The sequence below is a fragment of the Lutjanus erythropterus genome, chromosome 18 (genome assembly GCF_056507025.1).
Source record: "Lutjanus erythropterus isolate fLutEry1 chromosome 18, fLutEry1.hap2, whole genome shotgun sequence".
Lineage (NCBI taxonomy): Eukaryota > Metazoa > Chordata > Actinopteri > Lutjaniformes > Lutjanidae > Lutjanus > Lutjanus erythropterus.
Window position 1 is genome coordinate 17,259,844 of NC_139334.1, and position 23,734 is coordinate 17,283,577.

The 23,734-nt window shown below is 39.7% G+C and overlaps 1 protein-coding gene across 3 annotated transcripts; it reads left to right on the plus strand.

The window, feature by feature from the left end:
- Positions 1-680: 680 nt before the first annotated feature.
- ptpn21 (protein tyrosine phosphatase non-receptor type 21) lies at positions 681-22,735 on the plus strand. Of its 3 annotated transcripts, none has more exons than XM_084742105.1 (20): positions 681-1,068; positions 2,897-3,197; positions 5,660-5,829; positions 6,301-6,398; positions 7,701-7,768; positions 7,877-7,947; positions 8,326-8,413; positions 8,833-8,921; positions 9,476-9,563; positions 9,903-9,982; positions 10,065-10,208; positions 12,459-12,519; positions 12,688-12,769; positions 12,895-14,423; positions 16,359-16,499; positions 17,878-18,096; positions 19,597-19,725; positions 19,826-20,060; positions 20,387-20,547; positions 21,038-22,735. In XM_084742105.1, the coding sequence occupies exons 2-20, from the start codon at positions 3,018-3,020 to the stop codon at positions 21,164-21,166; spliced, it is 3,762 nt and encodes a 1,253-aa protein (XP_084598231.1). In that variant the 5' UTR covers positions 681-1,068; positions 2,897-3,017; the 3' UTR covers positions 21,167-22,735. The 3 variants fall into 3 exon arrangements, with proteins under 3 accessions (XP_084598231.1, XP_084598233.1, XP_084598234.1); XM_084742107.1 differs by having other exon boundaries at positions 682-1,068; positions 10,101-10,208; XM_084742108.1 differs by lacking the exon at positions 10,065-10,208 and having other exon boundaries at positions 683-1,068.
- Positions 22,736-23,734: the final 999 nt, after the last annotated feature.

Genomic DNA, 23,734 nt, shown 5'->3' on the forward strand with positions numbered 1-23,734 from the left:
GCAACACAAAGGAAACATTATTAGAGCCAAACTGAGTGCATCTAATTATTTTCTTGTATTCTATATTCTGTATGTTGTATTCTCTATAATAATGTAACCAGATGATTGACATATCAGTTTTTTAACTCCCTAATATTAGTATCGGCATCTTCCCCCAAAATCCAATACTGGTCTGATGTTACACACTCTACACAAAAAAGACACTAAAAATACAGATGAATTGTAGAAAATTACAGACCATGAATTACAGGAAAAACAGTGGCCACATACGGTATACAAAATGCACACACTTAAACACTTTTTTAAAAATTCAATGAATTATGTAAAATACACCCTGCCAATTATTGCGCATGTAATATTTCACCATGAATTACAGCACAAAACAATGATCTGTGGAAACAATGGTAGGTGGTGAGAGGTAAGTTAGTGAAGTACAGAGAAACTTTGAGGGGCCTAACTTGAACGATTTTGCAAACCGTTGCAGAGGGAGACTCTTTGCACAATATCGTGCGTTTGCGATAGCACCTGTCAGTCGATGTAAAAAGTAAACAGACAGGTCAGCGACCAGCAGTTCCAGGCAGCTGTCCCATTTCTGGCATTTTCACCGCTCGGCATTCCAGCTGTCTGATGTCATGGCTCCGCAAACCTCCATGTATTCCTCCGCCACAGAGGCACTAGGATGCATTTTGAAGCGTCTGTTCAAGGAAGTACGACAAACTACTCATTTTACATGCGATTACCGGAGAGTCAAAGTATATTCCGATGTGAATCGGCGATTTATCAATTGCTGGAGCACAGTTATTAAAGCGATAGAGCCGCGGATGTAGACGGTAGACGCTTGTTGCTCTTCCAATCCCAGGAAGCGAGACACGCTTGGAACTTGAGTGAACTGTCGGACCAAGAGGCATGGGGTGCAACGTTAGTTTGGATCCACAAACAAATTACAGACAAATGAGCTGTCTATAATCCCTACAAGAAACTAAAAAGGTGCAGCCCATTCACCTCGATGGCGGAATCTCTTAGGACCGAATCCTTGTTGGACTACTAAATTGCATCTGGTGGCTAACGGTAACGTTATCGTTTTTTGCCCAAAATATTTACCGGCGACGTCAGCTTCCCGAGGGTGTCGTCTATTTGCTGGAATATAGATTAGCATGTTAGCGGTAACAAGCTAATTTAACAGTAGTTGTAGTAAACGATTCAAGTTGAATAGCTAAATAAAACTCAAATGAAAAGTGGCTAGTTAGGTCGGGACATGTCAGACTTGTTGAGCGAACCTATTTGAACTTAGTAGTTAAATAAGTTAAGTTGTAACGTAGAAAATCTGTATTAAAATGGATGCATGGTTGTGGTAGAAAGCCGCCGGGATTTGGCAGTGTTGTGTTCGACACTTGTAACTTGTTGCGAGCTGAAACAGGTCGCTCTGGGCAGTGTTTGGATCAGACTATTCACTGGAAAGGGATTAATCTAACCACAAGGTTGGAAAAATGGCCAGACAACAGTTAATACTCAGGTTAGGTAGCATACTAATGGCTGTATGTCCAGATATTTGATTTGAATTGATTGTTAACATAATTCGAAGCCATTGTAGTGGAAAATCCGACATAGTCAAGTTAGCGTAACTCTAAGTCACTTGAAACAAAATGCCGTATTTTAAGAGGATTACTTTCTTTAAGACTTGTGTTTGTCTAGTCTGGCATCTGTTTCGGTGTGACAGACCAAGTGAGACTTGTATCAAATGCCTAAGTATCGTAACATATTCCTTAATGATGAGTATGGCCACTTAAAGGGACAGTTCACCCCAAAACATTTTTTTCCTTCAACCTCTAATGCTAGTGTTGTTTATTAGGGCTGCAGCCAACTATCATATTCATTGATTAATCTGCTCATCATTTTCATGATTAATCATTTGTATATAAATTGTCAAAATTTTTGGAAATGCTTATAACAACTTCCCAAAGCCTTAAGTGACATCCTCAAATTGCTCCTTTGTCTCTTCATTTACTGTTGTAAATTACAGAGAAGAGCAGCAAATCCTTAGATTTGAGCATCTGGAACCAGCAAATGTTTGACTTTTTTGCTTGGAAAATGACTAAAACAATTAATTGTTTTTTAAAAATGCGTATTCTAGGTGTTCTTTTCATCAACTACTTCATTGATCAATCAATTGTTGCAGATCTACTGTTACTTATCTAGAGCAAGGTTTTTTTTTTAAGTCTGAGCCCGTGGGCCTCTCCCTCAGACAAAGCTTGGAACATGGTGGTCCCACTTAGTTTACTTGCTTAGTTCCAGTTCCTGGACGTCTATGGGATCATGATTATGTTATTTGATCCTATTGATGCTCAGCAGTTCACCCAGGATAGCTTGTAATTGCTGTTTAAATACATAAAAATGTTACGTAAAATGGCTTTTAATAGTTTCTGACTCTGGAAATGTGGGAAAAACAGTAAAAGTCCCCTGTACTGTATCTCTGAAAAATCTCTTTATCTAAAGCACAGGCTTTGGGCTTTTCTGTGTGTTCTCCTTTAGATAACTAGTCTGATAACTAGTATTTGTTCACTTCCGTTCACAGAGTGTCCCATGAACCTGTTTTGAGGCCCACCTCCCACTTTGAAAACCTTTGATGTAGATCATTTCAGTTTCAGTTTTGAAGATAATCAAGATAATGGACAGACATAGTTGTGAGCAGGTTCATGTAGGAAATGTTTTTTTTTCTATCAAACTACAGCTGGTGACCATATCACTGCACAGAAGGAAGTGGACCTGTAACTTTAAGTTGTGATTTACCCTGTTTTGGACCCCATTTCCCAAGACCACAGTTTCATGCTAGCATTAGTCATGTATTGTAGTGTTTTGAAGATGTTTTGAGATGCCTCTTCTTGCCTCACTTTTGCAGATCTGGCTGTTGATGATGAACCTCATGACTTGGAACATTCACAGGATTTCCAATGGCACAGCAGGGAGAATAATTTCTCTGGACTAAGTGGAGACCTCCTCCTCTTGAAGAAGTGTGAAACATGCCCTTGCCATTTGGCTTAAAACTCAAAAGGACTCGAAGGTATACTGTTTCAAGCAAGAGCTGTCTTGTCACTCGGATTCAGCTGCTCAATGGAGAGTTTGTTGAGTTTACGCTTTCGGTGGAGAGCACCGGGCAGGAATGTTTGGAGGCAGTTGCTCAGAGACTCGAGTTAAGAGAGGTATGTATGGGTTTGCATGCAATACAAGTGCTGATTGTTCTCTCATATAGACTTTTTTTGAAACTCACTTTCTCAGCAAGAAAGTGTCTCTGTTAAGGTTGCCACATTCTTCCTTGATCTGGTAAGCAGGACAACAGAAACCAAGATAACCATTTTCTCATTGTTTACTCATATAATATAATCTCTCATATTCATTGACCTGCTTATGACATGACTTAGGAATTTTTCAATTACATTCTCAACATTTGTGTGTAATTACACTTAAGCAGGTCATCACACAGATTAGAAAAACTTACTGTTTATGTTTTTAAAGTTTTCATTCTAACAGAAGTCCTCACATAGCGTGAACAATATGGTCAAGGAAAGTAGTTCTGAGTCATGACTGAACAATGTATTGAGCTTCATGTCTACATTTGGCCACTATGGTCACACTCTGACACACCTGTTAATCATGAACTAAAAGAGATCTAAGCCTGAATGCTGTCATACCCTGTTGCACCTCAGATCAACAGTAGAGACTGCTGAATGTGCACACGATCTGGCATAGGAACTTGTACTATGTCACAATGTCTGTTATTTTGCTGCTTAATGTGGCAAGGGTTCATTTGTTATTGGTCTGTCGCAGTGTTAGTGACTGGACTCCACCCTCATTTAGAGTTTTTATGGCATGCAGTGAGTAATAATGTATTGTTTGTTTTTAATGTCACCAGGGTTGTTTGCACAGTTATGTGGTTCTCTCAGTCTTTGATAGAAAGGTTCTTACGCTGTAATTGATTTAGGAAATAGATTTATGTGTTAATATTTGTTTTAAGTGATCAGACAACCAAAGTTCACTGTCACACTTCAGCCACTGCTAATTGCATGATTGTGCTATATGGAGTTATAGGTGCTGTATTTGAAAAATCTGTTAATTCAGCTTCAGCCTTTTGTTGATACAATTTAAGGAAAGATAAGACAGGATAAACCCACACTGGGGAAATCTACTTATTAAAGCAGAAGTAGAGGTAGGGAAGAGCAAGTGATGAATAAAAATTCAAATAAAATAGAAAAAGAAATTAAAACTTTATCTACACTATACACCTATCACTCTTACACCTTTCACCTGTAAAGAGGACCACTGTTTTGTTTATGTTATTTATCTTCAAATTTATGACCTAACCTACCTTATTTGTTTTTATTTTCTTTACTCGAGGTCATTATTATTTCACATTATTATACAGAAAGAATAATATTTAATATAACGATTTTTATGTTGGACTTGAGTAGAGCTGCAACAATTAGTCAATCCTGAATTGATTATTAAATTAATTACCAGCTATTTTGATAACGGATTGGCTTGAGTAATTTTTTTTTAACAAAAAAAGAGTTTAAATTCTCTGATTGCAGCTTCTTGTTAATATTTCTGGTTTCCTTACTCCTTTATCAACAATTCAACAGTTTTTACCATTTTCTGAAGTTTTATAGACCAAACAAATGACCAAAAAAAAAAATTTAATAATAATCAACAGATTAAGAATCAATGAAAATAATCATTAGTTGCAACCCAAGACTATAGGCAATGTACCTTAAAATAAATTAGATGATTTAACCTGTTTTGTTTGTCATTAACCTCTCACAGAGGATGGCCACCCACCCCAGGGTCTGCTTCTGCTTGAGATTTCTGCCTGTTAAAAGGAAGTTTTTCCTCATCACTGACATTTTACTACTTGCTCTTGGTGGGAACAGTTGGCTATTTTTAAATTATATTCCAGAGAGTATAGTCCATGGTGATTTTTGAAGTAAAATAAATACATTGTGGAAAAAAAGACTACAGCCTAAACCTGCACAATATCAAAAGTACTCTTAGATAGCGTCTGTTAAGATTTGGCACTATGTAAGTAAAATTGAATTAGGCCAAATCAAATATTTTCTCTGAACGAGGTCATTATTTCACATTATTATGAAAAAAAAATCATGAGAGAAATATTCACAAATATTTACTCATGGTTGTTAACCAAAGGTATCTAGTGTAAAACAGTTATTTTCTGGTTGTGGTTTGAGAGTGGCTCCAGATCACAATAGGTCTCTTTCAGCTCAGTTGTCCTTGATAAATAGCAAGCCTACAGGGGTTACTTTTCTTACCAGTGTGCACTGTGAGATGTTCAGGCAGTCACAAGATTGAACAGGGAGTGCCAACAGCCTATAAACCTAGAGTATTTTGCTATGGTTGAATTTTCAGGTCTATGTGTGTTTTGCATATTCTGTACCTACATGATTAGGAGAAGACCTGCAGATTTTTGTACTTAAAATAAGTGACTGAACTGGAGGCATGTGTGATATTGATCTTAAGCAGTAACTAACCTAACCCTTAACCCTTAATATAAAATGTAAGTTTTAGTAAAGTATGTTTTACATAAGTTGTCTTACAGTTTGTCATAGCATTGTTTAGGTGTAATGTTGTGGTTGCTTTCTTTGCTTGGCAGATAACATACTTCAGCCTGTGGTACTTCAACAAGCAGAATCAGCAGAGATGGATAGACTTGGAGAAGCCACTGAAAAAGCAGCTGGACAAGTACGGGCTGGAGCCCACCGTTTACTTTGGAGTCGTGTTTTACATACCCAGTGTCACCCAACTGCAACAGGAGATCACAAGGTGATGTTCCATCAGTGACACGAGGTGTCTTGTCTAAAGCTCCTAACCTCATTAGCTTAGCGGCAACTTGTCTTTGAGAATATCAGTGGAAACATAAATTTAAGCAATGGCATGTTCCTAAAAAAATTAGTGAAACTAAAACTAGTGTTTTTTGTGTCTGTAAATAAGACTTGGCCAGGCTGAGGTGTACAACTGGGCAAGAAGTTAAGTTTCACAGTTGAATCAGATGCCAGATTAAAATTGTGTTTTCATGCTTCTCCCCACCCATCTCTTTAAATAGTTAAATCCAAACAGAGGGGTATGAAGTATTAATCATTAAAATGTCATAAGTTCTTTTAATATTGCTATATTTGGGAGGTTTTGTGCTGTAATAGCTTTTCAGCTGTTTTTGCAAACATGAACAAAGTCCTATTATTTGGTTGTTGGCTGTTAGTCTGTTCTCCACTCTTAAGTAACCATCTGTCTCCACAGATATCAGTATTATCTCCAGCTAAAGAAGGATGTTCTGGAGGGCAAGATCTCATGCTCACTGGAACAAGCTATTCGTTTGGCTAGCCTGGCAGTACAAGGTAATATGAATGTATAATACTAGCTATGTAACAGAAACTTTAGCTTGCCAAGCCTGGTGTTTTTTGGCTTATCTTTATGCGATGACTACAACAGCTTTAAGTCCCAGCTAAGTAATGACTAGTGGAATTACGCAGCAGTTGTCCATAATGATACCAGGAAACACCTGCTGAAACACTGAACCCCTTCTCAAATCTATAGGGATTATATTGGATACAGTAAATTAATTTTTCAATGATTTCTGGACAGAAGGCTTGTGCGAGTTCATTAAGGTTTTGACCAAACTCTGCAAGTTTGCTCAGGTTAGGGTGTTGGTAAACTGCAGTAAGCCTATTGCCTCTGAAACAGTTAGATTTTAATCTCCATCAGAGCAGAGGTTCAATTATTTTTGCCTCCAATAATAGTTTCTTCTCATAGCTAGAAAAAAGCACTTAGGGTGGATTTTTTTTTCGTGTCTTGTCAAGTGTCTGCTACTCACAGTAGTGTGTCTGAATCCTCGATTCAACTACTCGCCCAAAGCTTTATAAGAATGTTTTTGTGATACTTGTTAAAATACAGCAGTTACAAGCACCATTAAACCTAAACTGGCCTATTAAATTGGACAGGGGTGTGTGTGTGAATGTGAACTCTCCTTGCATGAGCTTCAACCCTGACATGTCCTCCAGCTTTTGCCCAGCCAGAAGAATCTCAAACACTGCTGGCAAAGTTAAATCAGGCACTGCAACTTACTGGCCTGGGTGTTAGCATAGCAGAGCCACTGAGATCACTTACTGTTGCAGACATGTTCAAATGACTGACCAGCATGCAATATGTGCCATGAAGGCATGCCCTGAGAAACGTCCCTTTACGATTTAGTCAGTGCTTTAGTTGTCATGCTAACATGGCATTTGTGCTGTAAATAAAGTGGTTTGGTTCCTATTTTGTGTCCCTGGCCGGGATATTTTGGAGTGAAGGGCAGTTGCAGCTTTTGAGCAGTGCTGATGCCTGGGATACCCGACATTGTTGTGAATGCTGCCAGCAGGCAGGCTGAAGCTGGTACCAGTTTTGGACCTCCACGTTGTCAGACGCTGAAGCAATTCCCTTTCATAACAAACGGGCCCCTCCTCTCCTATAATTAGTCTTTCTTGTCATCATACACTGCGGCTTTCCAAAAGGCATTACACCATTCTGCAATTCCTGAATGCCTATTTAGCCATGTACTAAATGCAGAAATGGACATGTAATAGGGTTTATTCAGAGAGCAGTGTCATGCAGAGTATGCATTGCTGCATTTACTGATTTATTGTTTCTGTTTTTGTCCACAGCTGACTTTGGTGACTTCAATCGATATGACTCCCAGGAGTTCCTCCAGAAGTTTGTGCTGTTCCCGATTGTAAGTATTTAATTTTATATGGTCAAATGTGAAATGAAAAATGTTGCCCCTGTTTCTTATTTCTGTTTGACACCAGGCATTGTATCAATCCTGAGTCTGTCTTTGCAGGACTGGATCCAGGATGAGCGAGTGATGGAAGAGGCCACTCAGAAAGTGGCTCTTCTTTATCAGTCCTTCAGGTGAGCAGGTGTTCAAATCATCAACCTGGCCGATGCTTTTGGACCCTTTTTTACTTTCTCTGTCTTAACTGTTTACTCAAAATCCTAAATACTAATCCTTAAATACTAGTATGCCCTTTTAATATTGTGACAACCCTTCTCCAAACATAGATGTTTCTCGTCATTCAATCTATTCCATTTTATTTTAGTTTGCTCTACTCTTTTTTTCTTTTATACTCAACTTCTTATCTGTATAACAAATTGGATTGCACAATGACTATACCATAAGTCAATCCATTTCAGTGCGTTGTTGTCTTCCTGTCTTGGTGTTTTATGCAGTTTCAGTTGGTTTTGGTGGTTGTTTCTTCATGTTTTTGTCAATATTTTTATCTTTTTCAGGGGATTATCAGCTCCAGAGGCAGAGATGTTGTACATGCAGGAAGTGGAGAAATTTGAAGGCTATGGCCAGGAAAGCTATCAAGCAAAGGTAGGTTCAGCCTGTGTGTTCCAGTAACCCAAACATAAATGAAGTATGACATCGGCTTACAAGAATCTCAACTCATAAGCTACATATTATTGCTGCTACTCTACAACTTGATTAAAGAACTGTTTGGTATAAATGGACTGTTGAAAAACTATTAAACTTATGATGATGTGACATTTGTTGGGGTCTGTACTAAACAAACATGTCTTCTTACATCTGGGGAATAAGATCTATAGGCCAGGGTATCTTTGTAGCAGTGCAGTAATTGATGCTGTTTTGTCAAACTTTCCATTATTAAAATATTGCAGCTTCAGCTTCTGATAATGTTTAAATTAATTGTTCAGTGCTAGGTTGAAAAAAATATTTTTTTTTCACCTAAAAGATTGCTCTGATATCTTAGTCCTGTCCTTTCATTTAAACAGGACAGTACAGGCACAGATGTTACCATCGGATCCTGCCTTGATGGCATCTTTGTCAAGCATAAAAATGGCAGGACGCTTCTTTTATTTAGGTAAGTCTAGAAACAAATTGAAGAATATCTGTTCAACTATTGCAACAATGCTTCAAAGTCATGAAACATGATCTACTTCTAAAGATGAAGCACTGAATAAAAGCTTTGTCTGCAAACTTGTGACTCTGAGCAGTGATTATATGAATCAGATGATTCTGTCAGTATAGATTAAGTTTTGTGGTGCAGCTCACAGTTATTATTAGGTGCAGTTGTCTCCTGTTATGTCCCTTAATGCTTTTTAGACTTGAATGTGGCCCAAGAGGAAATGTGTCCGGTAGACTGCAGTAGCTGATAAGGATTATGGGAGCATTATCTGTCTGTCAAGTAAACAAGTGAATATTCTGAACATAAACAGAACTGTATCTATCTACATACCATTCTGACTACTATTTACCTTTTTGATTGACTCCCACACATGTATGGTTTTTATTGTGCCTTCTCAAAGCAGTGCCAAAGGCTCTTTAAAAATTCTGCAAGGTTTTGTGACCACCATGACATCATGTGTTTTTTTCCCCCCGTCTTTCTTTGCCTCGTTGCCTAAATTGGCCGTGTAGGTGGAATGAAATTAACAACATGAGTCACAACAGGTCCTTCTTTGCCCTGGAGCTCACCAACAGAGAGGAGAGTGTTCAGTTCCAGACTGTAAGTCTCTGCTACCATTGCACCATCTCTTCTCTGCCCGTTCCCTGGGAAATGTCAGTCTCTTATTTGATTTAGCAAAATTGGAAATTCCTCGTAGAGCTTACCATCAGCTAGTCTTAACAATGCATCTATGTTTGTGTGTATGGGTGGGGCTGTAGCTGGAGTTGTTTGGGTATCTTATGTATGTGTGGGTCATAAAGTCACATACCTTTAGCTGAAACTCAATGTAGAGATATTTGAGGGCATACACAGGAATGCTTTGAGATAACTGAACAAACACCTCCTCTGTATGAATGTTTCAGCATCTAATGATTTATTTTCTCCTGTCTTTTTGCACAGGAAGACATGGAAACCTCCAAATATGTGTGCCGGATGTGTCTGGCCAGACTCAAGTTTTATAAGATCAACAAGAGTAGCCTGTAAGTGTTTTTAACACGTCTAGCCCAGTTCCTGTCTCTTTGTTCCTTGTCGTCTCATGCATGTGTCTCCTCTTTGGTGTAGCCTCACTTCCACCCTCCTCTCCTCCTCTCTCTTCAGAGAGGAGTGTGACCCCCTGCCTTCTGAGGGCTCCCAGAAGTCCCTTCTCACTCTATCCTTTCCTCGCTTTCCAATGCTCTCTCGTCCTTCTCTGCCTTCTAATAAGGGGTGAGCAACACTGTCAGCCACCGCCTACAGTATGACTATCAAGCAGGTGCCAACACCCGTCCCCTCCTGAGTCATTAGTCCAACAATGCCACAGCAGCCAGGCTTTCTATATCTGACATAGGCCTTGGGTTGTAGTGATCTGTATTTCAAGTATATGAATTTTTTATATCTGGTTCACTATTTACACTGCCTGGCCAAAAAAGTCACCACCTGGATTTAAGTAAGCAAATAGGTACAGGTCTTCCATTGGATAATTACTGCTGTGATTAAGATGTTTCAGCTGGCAACAAGTTATTTAACCCAAACTGATGGAGTGAGTAGGTTCTCATTTCTTTAACAACCATGTCAGAAGACATCCTGTGGTCATGGAAAATATGTTATTCTGTTTCAGAAGTGTCAAATTATTGGCATGCATCAAGAAAAGAAAACAACTCAGGAGATCGCTGAAACTGCTAAAATTGGGTTGAGAACTGTCCAAGACATTACTAAAACCTGGAAAGATAGTGGTGAACCATCATCTTCGAGGAACAAATGTGGTCGGAAAAAAATCTTGAATGATCGTGGGTGGAGATGACTTAAACATTTTGGTAAAATCAAATTGTAGAAAAACAATAGAACCCACAGCTATGTTTAATAGTGAAAGTAAGAGCATTTCCACACATACAATATGAAAAGAACTCAGGGGATTAGGACTAAACAGCTATGCAGCCTTAAAAAAAATATATCAGTAATAGTAATTGGAAAAAAGGCTTCAGTTTTCTAGGGAGCATAAAGATTGGATTCTGGAGCAATGGAAAAAGGTAATGTTGTCTGATGAGTCCAGATTTACCCTGTTCCAGAGTGATGGGCGCCTCAGGGTAAGAAGAGAGGCGGATGAAGTGATGCTCCCATCATGCCTAGTGCCTACCATACAAGCCTGCAGGGGCAGTGTTACGATCTGGGGTTGCTTCAGTTGGTCAGGTCGAGGTTCAGCAACGTTATGTTCCCCAAAAAATGACGTCAGCTCACTACCTGAATATACTGAATGAGCAGGTTTTCCATCAATGGATTTTTTCTTCCCGGATGGCGTGGGCATATTCCAAGATGACATTGCAAGGATTCATCAGGCTCGAGTTGTGAAAGAGTGTTTCTGGGAGCATGAGACGTCATTTTCACACATGGATTGACCACCAGAGTCCAGACCTTAACCCCATTCAGAGTCTTTAGGATGTGCAGGAGAAGACGCAACAGTCCGACTCTCCCATCACCAATACAAGATCTTGGTGAAAAATTAGTGCGACTCTGAACAGAAATAAATGTTGTGACATTGCATAACCTTATCGAAATGATGCCATGGCGAATGCGTGCCATAATAGAAGGCAATCCAATGCAAGAGTGTGTGACTTTTTTTTCCTTTGGCCAGGCAGTGTATTTTAGTTATTGTGTTGTACCACTGGCCCAGAAACAGAATAACATTTTTGACTGTAAGGTCATTTTCCATTATCCAATCAGTTATTCAGTATCTGTTATAGTCCTGTAATTTATTTGGTATCTGTCTTTAATCTCAGTCGGCCAGTCACGAGAGCTGGAAATCAAACCTCAGTACTTATTGAGCCCATAATTTTATGAAATGGGATTTTATCAAAAGTTGGCACTGAATGCTCGATCATATTCTTAGTTTTATGTACATTTTCTTTAAACAACTTTGAACTTTTTCAAGTTTATAATGTGTTTTATGTAGGCTGAATTCTTATTTGGTTTTGTTAAGACAACATTTAACAGAGAATTTTGGTGTGTTTTGTGAACATGGGAAGAGTTGAGGAACATTTTTAAAAGGAAAATTAAGCACTTTATGTGGATGTAAATGTAGTCAATTAAAGCAATATAGTGTGTGCAATATTGACTGAGGAAGGCTGAATTCTCCTGCTCCTGCCTACATGTACCAGGATGCATTGGGAGCTTCTGCCACCCACACCCATGTCGCTGTGGATACAGAAAGAACAGATTTTGCAGCAGGAGAACTATGCTTTCTCTGTCAATATAGCACACACTGAGGAATTCATTGCTTCAGTTGACTACATTTACCATCAACACTGATTGGACATCCACATGAAAAGTGCCAAATTTTCCTTTAAAGTTTGATGGACTTCACCTGATCTGTACCTTGCTGTGTGTGCAGTGAAATGACAAAATAACAAAGTAAGGTATTGGGAAAAAGTATAACTAGTATTGTATTCTTCTTTTTTTGACCAACATTTGTTTTCCCACCAGCCAAACCCAGCCCACTGTCGTCAACCCAGTCAGACGGAGATCCTCTACTAGAATATCTCTGGTAATACCCATATTCACTCAGACACTGTGGCTTGCATTGCAGCACATAATACACTGAACATTAAAATCATTATCTTGGGCTGTGAGACCACACAGTTATGTTTTTATTGATTTGACACTTTGGAGATCACATGAGCCACAACTGAATTTCTCTCTTGTTGATTTACAGCCAAAGCCTCAGGCCTACATGATGCCACCTCCACAGATGCACTACAACGGCCATTTCACAGAGCCTTACACATCATCACAAGGTAACTACTGTATAGAGAGTGGTTTGCAACAAGTTATTACTTGATGCTAATAACTTTTTTGCACTGTGATTATCTGCACTGTCTTTATCAAAATTTTAATGTAGCACTGTTATGCTTTCTTACAGACAACCTGTACATGAACAGTCAGAACGGTTATTATTACCACTCCCAGACCAGCCTGGACTGCTCTCCTCTGGAATACGGCAGTGGAGGGCGTTTACGTAACGGCAGCGTGTACAGCGCCCACAGCACCAGCTCTCTAACCAACCCCCAGCACTATCTGCAGCCCTCACCCATGTCTTCCAACCCCTCCATCACTAGTGATATCACCAGGCCGGACTATGTGCCCTCACACCGGCACAGTGCTCTCATCCCACCTTCCTATCGCGCAACTCCTGATTACGAGACAGTGATGCGTCAGAAGAGCCGAGGAGTGGGAGGAGGGATGGTTTTGTCTCAGGAGCACCGGCAGAGCCACTCCATGAGGAACCTGAACATTGGGAACTCGTACGCCTACAGCAGACCGGACCCTCTAGTTTACAGCCAGCCGGAAATCAGAGGGGAGCATGGTGGAGCGGCCCAGCACCACCACTATCCCTTCCATCTGGGCTCCAGCTTCCACAGCCCCTCTCCGTACCCCTACCCCACAGAGAGGAGGCCTGTGGTGGGGGCAGTCAGTGTCCCGGAGCTCACTAATGTCCAGCTACAACAGGCACAGGAATACCCAGCCCCGAACATCATGAGAACACAGGTGTACCGGCCACCTCCACCCTACCCATACGCCCATCCTCGGCCTGCAAACAGCACACCTGACCTTTCACGACACCTGTATGTCAGCAGCAGCAACCCGGACCTGATCATCACGAGGCGTGTGCACCATTCAGTCCAGACTTTCCAAGAGGACAGCCTGCCTGTCGCCCACTCATTACAGGAGGTGTCGGAGCCTCTCTTCAGCGGACCCCAACACAGACACCCGTACCACACTCAGAAACGGAACTCCATTGAGATCGCTGGATTAGCACACAGTCTGGAGGGGATGAGGGTCAAAGAGCGGACTGTGTCTTCTTCAGCTGCTGAAACTGCCACACCACCTCCTGTCTTGCGCGGTGGCCGCTCTCAGGGCTCACAGCTCAACGTGTTTCTGGAACGTACAAAGACCGAGGACAGGGGTGACATTAAGGAGGATGTACAGTATGGACACAAAAAGTCCCTTTCAGACGCCACCATGCTGGTTCACAGCAGCGGCGATGAAGAGGAGCTTGAGGACGATAGCGGACGTCACACTCCTCTTTCTCAGGATGCGGAGGCGGTGATTGTTCGCGACCAGCCGTCACAGCAGCATCACAGCTTAACTTCTCTCTCCTCTCTGGCAGCTCAGCAACAGACTCCCATCGAGCCACCTCCAGCATACCCCATAGGCTCCTCGCTCGACCCATCTATAACCAGTTCCCTGTCCTACAAGGTTCACCACCTCATCCAGGAGGGCGAGCCTCTGTACCTGCTGTCAGATTTACGACAGCCCAGGATTATGCCGTCGGTCTCTGAGGGTGATCTGAGCGGTCAGGCCAAACAGAAGACTAAGAAAGACTTCAAAAAGAGGCCTGTGTCTGATGTGCCTCCTGGGAAGAAAACCGTGGAAGGATTGCCCCCTCCGGTGAGTCCTGTTCCCAGTCCCCTTCCAAACCTTGATCCACCCTGTTAATGTGTTACTTAATTTATTGCTAACATTCAGTAATACTCCAGCTTTGCACTGCTCTGTAGCTGCACCAGGGTGTCCACAGGCCCTTAAAATTAATCTTGCTTTTATTAAGTTGCATTAAATGCAGTCTCACTTTTAAATTTTGTTTTGGTAAAGATTTGTATTGATCTCGTTGAAACAACTACAAAATGAAACCAACAATAAACGTTTAAACAATCTATAAAGCCCAGTCAGAATGTATTAGAGCACATACAGCCAGTGTGTCGTGATGCTGTGTGCGGGCTAACTAGTAGTGCAACAGAATATAGTTTGTCAATGATCTGTATGGATCACCCCCCACAATTTGGCCCCCATGTGAACCGCAAACTAACTTTAATCATAGTGTGAAATGCCACTGTTACTGTTTAGAATCCCTAAATCTCAATGCAGTTGCAATGAGAGGACAAAACAGATGCGCTCTTTGTTTTACTCTGAAGCACAACACTGTGTGGCAGTCTTTAAAAAAAGGACACCAGAGCAGCTGCAGTCACTCTGTGACACAGCCTAAGGGTTAATTAACTTTGGACAATGAGTGAGACATCACAAAATAGCTTCTAAAACTAATGGGTTAAAATTGTTTCTGTGAAAATGTTACTTTCAGCTAATTTGGGTGTTTGCAAATTCAGCAAGATCTAGCACAAGAACACCGCCTTTAATGCTTGGTTGAAGCCTGTTGAAAATAATGAGTTTGAATCTTGGGTATAAAGGCATTAAATCGCATGAGAGGTCATTAAGTCCCCGGCCTCAGTGCAACCCGCTCTGCACTAATATTAACTCCTGCAACTCCAGTAAACCACCCCCAGACAGCATTTGGATCTGTGCCAGCATTAAAAGTGGAGGTGCTTTGGACTTTACATCTGATAGATAAACATCAGTCACATAAAGACATTAGAGCCTGACCAATACTGGATTCTGATATTGATATATATTGGCCAATATTCTTTATAGAGAATATATTGTACAGTATATATAGAATATATACATGAGCACACATTTTTTCCAATGATCCCTCAAAAGTGGTTAACACTTGACAAAGGTGTGTAATGGAGGAATGATATTTTACAACTAAACAATAAACTTTATTGTACAAAATGATTTTGGAAAATAACTTCATCATTCTTTCATGTATATATGCATATCTACATATTTATTGAACCTGAATTAAGAAAAGGGATCAAATATTTACAAATTGCTGCCTAGAAAGCTAATAAATAAAAACAATCTGCATTATGTTCTGTTCATATAGTGGCATATTGGACAACATATATGCAGACACTGGTACAGACTGATATAGCTGTGATGGGATAATATCGGTCAGGTTCAAAAGCAATGGAGACAGAGCTGAACTGTTTAAACCCATGTTCCCTGGTTCGTCAGAACTTTTTTTGCCAGTATGGCTCTCAAATGGGGCTAAAATTGCATTCATATTAGTCTTTAAAAGTCTTAAATTTAAATTGTTGAAACCTGCAGAAGCTCTGTGTAAAAGAGAGTTCCAAAAGACAAAAACAGCTTTCAGGTTATTGTTCAGCTTTCTAAAAAGTAGGTTACAGGCACTTGTTTTATACTCAGCAACACAACATCGCATCTCATGAAGATCACAAGAGTGTGCACGTACAAACTATTAGGGTTGGTTTCAGTGGCTAGTATTGAATGACGTAGACAGTCTCACTTTGACACGTGGTTAAAGAATGTTGTCAAACTACGTTGGAAAACCAGACAGGTGACATTCTCCCAGAAAGCACCTAGTGAGGCTGCGTTGTCCCTCCCCTCTTGTCTACCTACACCCTTTCTGTGAGTCTCACACACAGTCATCCTCACTTTTCCTCTGTATCTGCTGTGTTGTCATACCAGGGCATGAAGAAAGGGGCCAGGTCAGAGGTGAAAAAGATGGGCCCTCTGAAGGTGGCCCATCTCAACGGCCTGTCAGTGTCCCGGCAGCTGATGCACGATGAGGTGAAGGATGAGCCTGAGAGAGCCTCTAATGACGAGAGGGTAGGGCATTTCAGAGTTTTAAATTTGTGCCTTGAAAGACTTTTTTTGTTTTTGAGTAAGAACAAATGTAATGTTTAGATTAGGCAATGGAAACCTAAGATGTGATATTTGTTGCATGTTTCCTGTGTATTGTTAATGACTTGTCATTTAGAAATGTTGCTATGGCCAGAAAAAAGCCCATTGCCAAGAGCTGCTGGATGTGTTTAGTATTCATAACCTCCTGGTAGTCAGGGCTCGTTATGAAGGATACATGAAGGAGAAAGTCATAAGTCAGCTGAACTGGTCAGCCTTGTTACTCTTGACTCTTGTTGTTTGACAGTGGAGGTAAATACCAGACACGTTTAAGATTAATTGGCTGTCTAGTTAATCGAGTTGTCAGATGCCATCTGTGAGCAGACAGTAGATTTCCAAACGTGTCATACATACAAGAATTATCACTGAAAGATGTTGGTTATTGTAGTCAAACAATCTTTGAACATTCACTTCTGTGCATGGCAGTTGTTTGCATGTTTCTCGATTCGTTGTACGACTCCATCTCCTTATGTCATCCATGTGTTCATCTTGCACAAAATTTCAATACTGATGATCACATTTTTAGAGATACACAACAAATATCCTGTCCGATAAATGAGCATACAATAATGGACAATTTATGTTATTATTTATTATTCTGATAATGAAATTATAGCTATAAACATCAGCTGTCTTAATATCTGATTTGATAGATTATGTCAAAGTATATAATTTGAATTCTTTGGCAAAATGAACAAATATAAAGTATATTTGTTTTTTTTATGTAAAAAATAAATCAGAACCATTCATTGTTTCTGTTTTAATAGTGATGTCAGTTAAACTTGTTTTATCCTCGTGTGTACACACACACATATACATATATATAGTGCTTTGTAATATAATAATATTATATTATGTCCTCATGCCTCCAGAATGTGGTGTATTCCGTTACAACACCATTCATCGTCACAGTTTACAGTAAACGATTTTCCCTTACAGCAGGCACAACTCTGAATGTTTCCACAATAGAAAATGAAACTACAGAAATAGAAAGTTAAGTACAAAGCTGCCGATTATGCAGTAAAAATGTTGCAAATTTTATAATATAATAATATAATTATAAATTTTATAATAAACTTAGGGATTTTTTTAAACATCTGATTTTCACCTGTTTGATAATCAAAATATTCCCTTTCATTTATGCAAAGTATCTCTGCTGATTAAATAATGATCAAAGATCAGGGAATGTCTCATCACATCATTTATACATTTATAAAATTAAATTGATCGGGCTAAGGCAGTGAGGTAGACCTGTTCTTGTTCATGGCAGTGATGGATTTACTGTTTCCTTCTGTGTGTGTGTTAGTGTAAAGTGCTGGAGCAGCATATGGAGCGGGGAGAGCTGTTGAAAGAGTACGAGAGTATCCCAAAGCGCCACCCATCAGGGGAATGTACCATCGCCCTGCTGCCAGAGAGCGGAGACAAAAACCGCTTCCAAGACGTCCTGCCTTATGATAACACCCGAGTGGAGCTGGTTCCCACTAAAGAGAACAATACAGGATACATCAATGCATCACACATTAAAGTAAGTTGTGCAGAAATGTATCATAACACTTGTCTCTCTGCCAATCACGTGTACATGATTTTGTTCTTGCACCATTGGTATATTTACTTCCTGTTTCAAGACAAATGTTTGATGTTTCTTCTGGAGTTAAGATCAAGCCTGGTTTAGTTTGTTTTGATGGAGCAGCTGTTTTTATCTGACTGCTTGTTGACCACTTAAGAAAATCTAAATATTTTTGAGTTACACCTAATGAGGACTTGTTTTAAGGGATTTGGGAACTGACATGTCTAAGTCAGTTTATGCATCATGCTACTCAGTGTCTGTAAACAGTTGTATAATATCCTCTGAGGAGCTTTGTCAAGTCTGAGTAAATCCTAGTTTAGTGTTAGAAGACACGACTTCCGATAATGCACAACTTCAACTTTGGACTTAACTGTAACTACTTCTAACTAATTTCTTTTTGACCATTTTTGCTTTAATCTGTCCCTCACACTTTCCTTTACAAAAGTATTATACTAAAATTTAGAGTTTTGTTTTGTTGCCACGTATTTTTCCTCTTACCTGTAGTGCTATTTATTCATCTAGATAATTTTGGTGTTGCAGAGTTCTGGCGATAGTGGCAGTAGTGATGTCTGCCTTCTCTCAAATATAATAAAATTCAAGTGTTTTCAACGATTTCTAGCACCGATATGAACCCTGCAGAAGTGAAATGATCATTTTGAGTGTATGTATTAGAAAAAGCTGGAAAATCTTGAGAATGCACATTGAAAAAGGTTGAAAAGTTCTTGAATTTGAGTTTGGAAAATGTGTTGGAACCCTGTAGATGGCACTTGTGCGTCTGCTCATGGATGAGAGGCTCGTGCTTGTGACAGGGCAGGATGTAAACTCCTCAGCTAAGCAGTGACCTCACAAGTAGACACGCTTCCTTTTGCATTATGATTCATTTGGGAGGTGCAGTTCAGTACAAAGAGAAATTCTGATATGAAACTGCTCACAAGAAGGTCTGTGGATTATGTTGAGTAACTGGGTCATGATTTCTGAAAAGAGACGTTGCTGTTGAGTTTCTTCATGTATTGTTGATTTTTTTTTGCTGATACATCAAAAACTCACAACAAAACCATGTAGATAGATATCTAGCACTACAGGTAAGATGACAGATATGTTTTTTTTTTTTTATTTTGGGATGATCTGTCCCTTTTATGAGAGGTTACAATCCTAGATGTGATGAGGATTGTGAATGACCAGACTAAATAACATACTTTGAAACACTACCAAATGATTCTAATCTGATGACCATATCGTCCAAATACTTCTGTGGATCACAGCTGCTCATGAATAGCACGCTGCTACTCATACTGAGGTGTTTTGTGGTTTGTGGGAAGGCAGTGACTGCTGCTTAGTCACATTCACCCCTCTGTCTCTGCGTCAGAACGGAGTAATTACATTATGTCAGAGTAATTTCCATTTTCTGCTGATAAAGTTTTCGGTTTTTACAAGATGACTTGTGTCCTGTCTCTTTAGGTAACAGTAGGTGGACAGGAGTGGAGCTACATCGCCACGCAGGGTCCAATGGCAAACACATGTCAGGACTTCTGGCAGATGGTGTGGGAGCAGGGTGTCTCCATCATCGCTATGGTCACTGCTGAAGAGGTGTGTCAGATGTTTTATTTAAAGCTCTGCATGTTTTTTTTTTTTATTCCTCATCACGACCCCCCAGAATGACCTTGTGTATGTCATCCACTTCCTCCAGGAGAGCGGCCGAGAAAAGAGCTTCCGCTATTGGCCCAGACTGGGCTCACGACACAACACGGTGACGTACGGTCGCTTCAAGATCACGACACGGTTCCGCACAGAGTCCGGCTGTTATGCCACCACGGGGCTAAAGATCAAACACCTCCTGACGGGCCAAGAGAGGACCGTCTGGCACCTGCAGTACACAGACTGGCCTGACCACGGCTGTCCTGAGGACTTCAAAGGCTTCCTCAGTGAGTTGGATCACTATCAGTTTATCCTTTTATGGTCACCATGCTTTTATGATCAGCTCTCCACCTGGAAGAAAATTCATATAACTAGCCCACAACATTTAAGCCCAGGATGACATCCCTATCTTCAAAATTTTCAGTTGCTGTGGTAAAAAATCTTCACTGTACCTCAAATTAGAGAAAACAGAATTTCAGTCAGTAGCCTTAAGTTTCATTCCCAGGTCAGCAAAAACCGTCTTTCTTTGGCTTGGTGGCTCAAAGGCCACAGCTTTAAGTTTCCAAATCTCTGTGTCAAAACTGCTGTATTAATTTATTGTGTTCTTTCCCAGCCTACCTTGAGGAGATCCAGTCTGTGAGGAGACACACAAACAGCATCAGTGACCCGAAGAACACCAACCTACCAGTGCTGGTCCACTGCAGCGCTGGAGTGGGACGAACTGGAGTCGTCATCCTGTCTGAGCTCATGATCGCCTGTCTCGAGCACAATGAGGTAAGCTCCTCACATTCACAAAAGCAGAGTAAAAAACTCAAACCTGTGTGGTACAGCTGTATTGTCATGGCAAACATTTTTGCTGAACTGGAGAATCAGTATTTTTATTAAAGCTATGACAGGCAGCTTTTATATTTTGTTGATTTTGTAGGCCCCTGTGGACAAAAGCAGTAGTGTTTCCGTCATAATAACCACAAAGTATGCAACATTAAAAAAATATAATTATCTAAGTAAAAATCTCCTCCTGCTTCTCTCTCTCTCCTCTGCTACAAATTAAACTGATTAATCACCCCAGACTGAAACAACAACCAACAAGAACCACAACACAGGACATTCCAAAGCATGATCAGCATAATTCACAACAGAAAATGCACGACGTCTCAACTTAATTTATGAATCCATTCAAGTGTGCAGAATGACTTCAGCAACCACATCTGCTGTGTGATTTTCTTGGCTGCAGTCCTTCTCATTCTTAATATCTCTGTTTCAGACACTGGATGTACCAAAAATCCTGCTGAAGCTGCGCGCTCAGAGAATGATGATGGTCCAGACGTTGGCTCAGTACACCTTCATCTACAAGGTCCTCATCCAGTATCTCCGCAACTCCAGGCTCATCTGACACGCGGTCATCACAGGATGACTGTAGGACGGCGCTCCAGTGACGCTGCAGCTGTATGAACCTGTCCAATGTAGCGGTCAGTATTTGATGGTATTAAATTAGGCAAGGCTGAAGGAATGATGTGTGTGTGTGTGGATGTAAAGGAAAGAAGTGATACCACATGAAGGAGCAGAAAGACTCATGACCTGCCTCTAAACAGTATTATATATATTATTTTTACATACATTATTGCTTAATAAAGCTCAGCACTTTCACAGTACTTTGCTGTACATAATGAACCAATAAGCTGCATTAAAACAAATCTTTATTATAGATGTGTATCAAAAACAGTTGTATTTTCAATTAATGAAGGTCACTTTTTAAATATGTTCTGGATTGCTGTTTGGTAAATATTGGTTCTTATATAATGAAGGATGTTTCTAAAATAATGAAGACAGAGTAGATAAAGCTCTCAAAGATTGTCTCATGAAGGTTTGAATATGGAGCCCCGAGTATAGATGGATTTTAACTTGATCATGTGACGTCTGGTGATACAGACAGGGTTTGTCCCTGTATTTAACTCAATAATAATAATATATAGATCTACATTTAGCAGAATGATGCTGATGCCCCGTGGGCCGACTTTGCTACTTGGTATAACAAAGCACCTGCTAAAAAGAAGTAAGAAGTACATATACTTACAAAGAGGGGTGGGAGATGATGGATTGATCTTTGTAAAACACTGGATTGATGGGAAGTAGAAATACTTTGCACAGGCTCCAGAAATATATCGTCAGTGAGTGAAGTGAAAGAATGACAAAGCAGGTTTTTGGGGTTGAGAGTAAAACTGGAAAATACATTTTATACTCATATTTTTCATCCTTTTTTTTTAAATCGTGAGAACTCTGAGTGCTGTATTTGAGCAAAATCAATATACTCAATCAATATTTTGTCAAGACAAAGTGCCTAAATATCTACATTTGTAAAGTTGAAAGGGCTGTTATTTTTGGATATAAAGGAAATGTTGAAATTTTTTCAGTGTCATATTTTTTTGCTTGTTTGATTGCAGTGATATGTGGTTATTAATGCCAATTGATACTGAGAAACATCCCAGTGGGATGCAAACAATCATGATTTATAATTCTTTAAATTGGCTTTGAGATCCATCAAAGTTGTGACACTTTGTTTCATTAAGTGCATAAAAATTGGCAAATGAGGCCATTTGTACAGAAGCCCTGAAAAGAAACTGAAAACAAAACACTTGTGATCCATTTACCAAGTAACTTAAGAACGTGGAAAAAAAAAGTTTTACCAGCATCATCTGTTAATATCAGAAGCTCAACATGCAATAATACCTTGATAAGAAAGTCCTTGATACATTTACGACAACAGTAAAAGTCCATGATTTATTTATCACCATATTAAAAAAAGCAAAGACAAATGACTTTGAAGAACTTCCTGAAATATTAAACTGTACAACATTTTTTGTTTGTATAAAATGTTTTCCTTTTAATTTTAGTGCTTCTGCTCTCCTTCTTAAAATTCTTTTGAAACAGTAGCCAGCTGTGAATTAAACGTGCAAAAAATTGGCTTGAATTGTCTTTGTGGGTATAAAGAAAATAAATATATGCATGGCTATCGGAAACCGCGTGAAGGAAAAAAGATAACACCTGCACACTTGCTACAAGAGTTTGTGAATTGTTTTCACCAGTGAATGCTTGAATAATGTAGGTAGAATTGCAAAACAACAAACAATGTAACAGAAGTTTCTTCATTGAAACATTTTTTGTATAATTATATTGAGAATCCTGACTAAAAAAAATATTTCACCTGCCAAAACTTAATTCTTTTAACTGTTTCCTCTGATTTTTTTTTTTTCAAGTAACTTAGAATACTCAGTCCTGAGGAAAAAATGTTCCCATCTATTTCGCAGATGAAAAAAAAAAATGAAAGAACTTGGTTTGTCCTGGCAAAACATTTTTTAAGAACAGTTTAGATCAGACTTAGAAAGTGGATCACCAGTTTTCTCTCAGGGCTTCTGTACATTTGACAGTATTCAGATGTAACTCAGTGCTGTGCAGCGTGTTGTTGGCTGTGCTGCTCAGTATTAGTGTGAAGCAGAAGTCTGACGGACAGACCGTCTCTGGTTACAGTTTTCTGCCTGCACACTTGTTTTCACTGCAGTTAGAAATGTCCCTCAGCAGAGACGCTTCCTGCTGTTGGACATGGTATCCTGACTATTGATGAACATATCATTTCCTGCTGCAGCTACAGTAGTATTTACAGCTCAGTTATGAATGAAGTTCACCTGTGCAGAAACAATTACAGGCATCGTAAAGTTTACTGTTTTATCAATTTAAAGCACCAGCTTAAGTTATAATGTGGCCAAAGTGAAGTGACTGTTAATCCCCCATTTGTCTTATCCTGATGTTTCTGTTGCTGGTGTCAGATCTTACTTAACTGGAGGAAAATATGTCTTTGCAGATGTTAAAATGTATTTTAACTGGATCTTTTTTAGTCCCATATGAATTTGCTTTGTGTTTTTGGTTTGAAGATACTGATTGAGTCTTAGTGTGGAGACTGAAATGA

Excerpts from the sequence above, each read along its gene's own strand:
- ptpn21 (XM_084742105.1), top strand. The coding sequence starts at position 3,018 with ATGCCCTTGCCATTTGGCTTAAAACTCAAAAGGACTCGAAGGTATACT. Across the intron at positions 8,922-9,475 it reads AGGACGCTTCTTTTATTTAG|GTGGAATGAAATTAACAACA; the intron begins GTAAGTCTAGAA and ends TTGGCCGTGTAG. Across the intron at positions 20,061-20,386 it reads GGACTTCAAAGGCTTCCTCA|CCTACCTTGAGGAGATCCAG; the intron begins GTGAGTTGGATC and ends GTTCTTTCCCAG.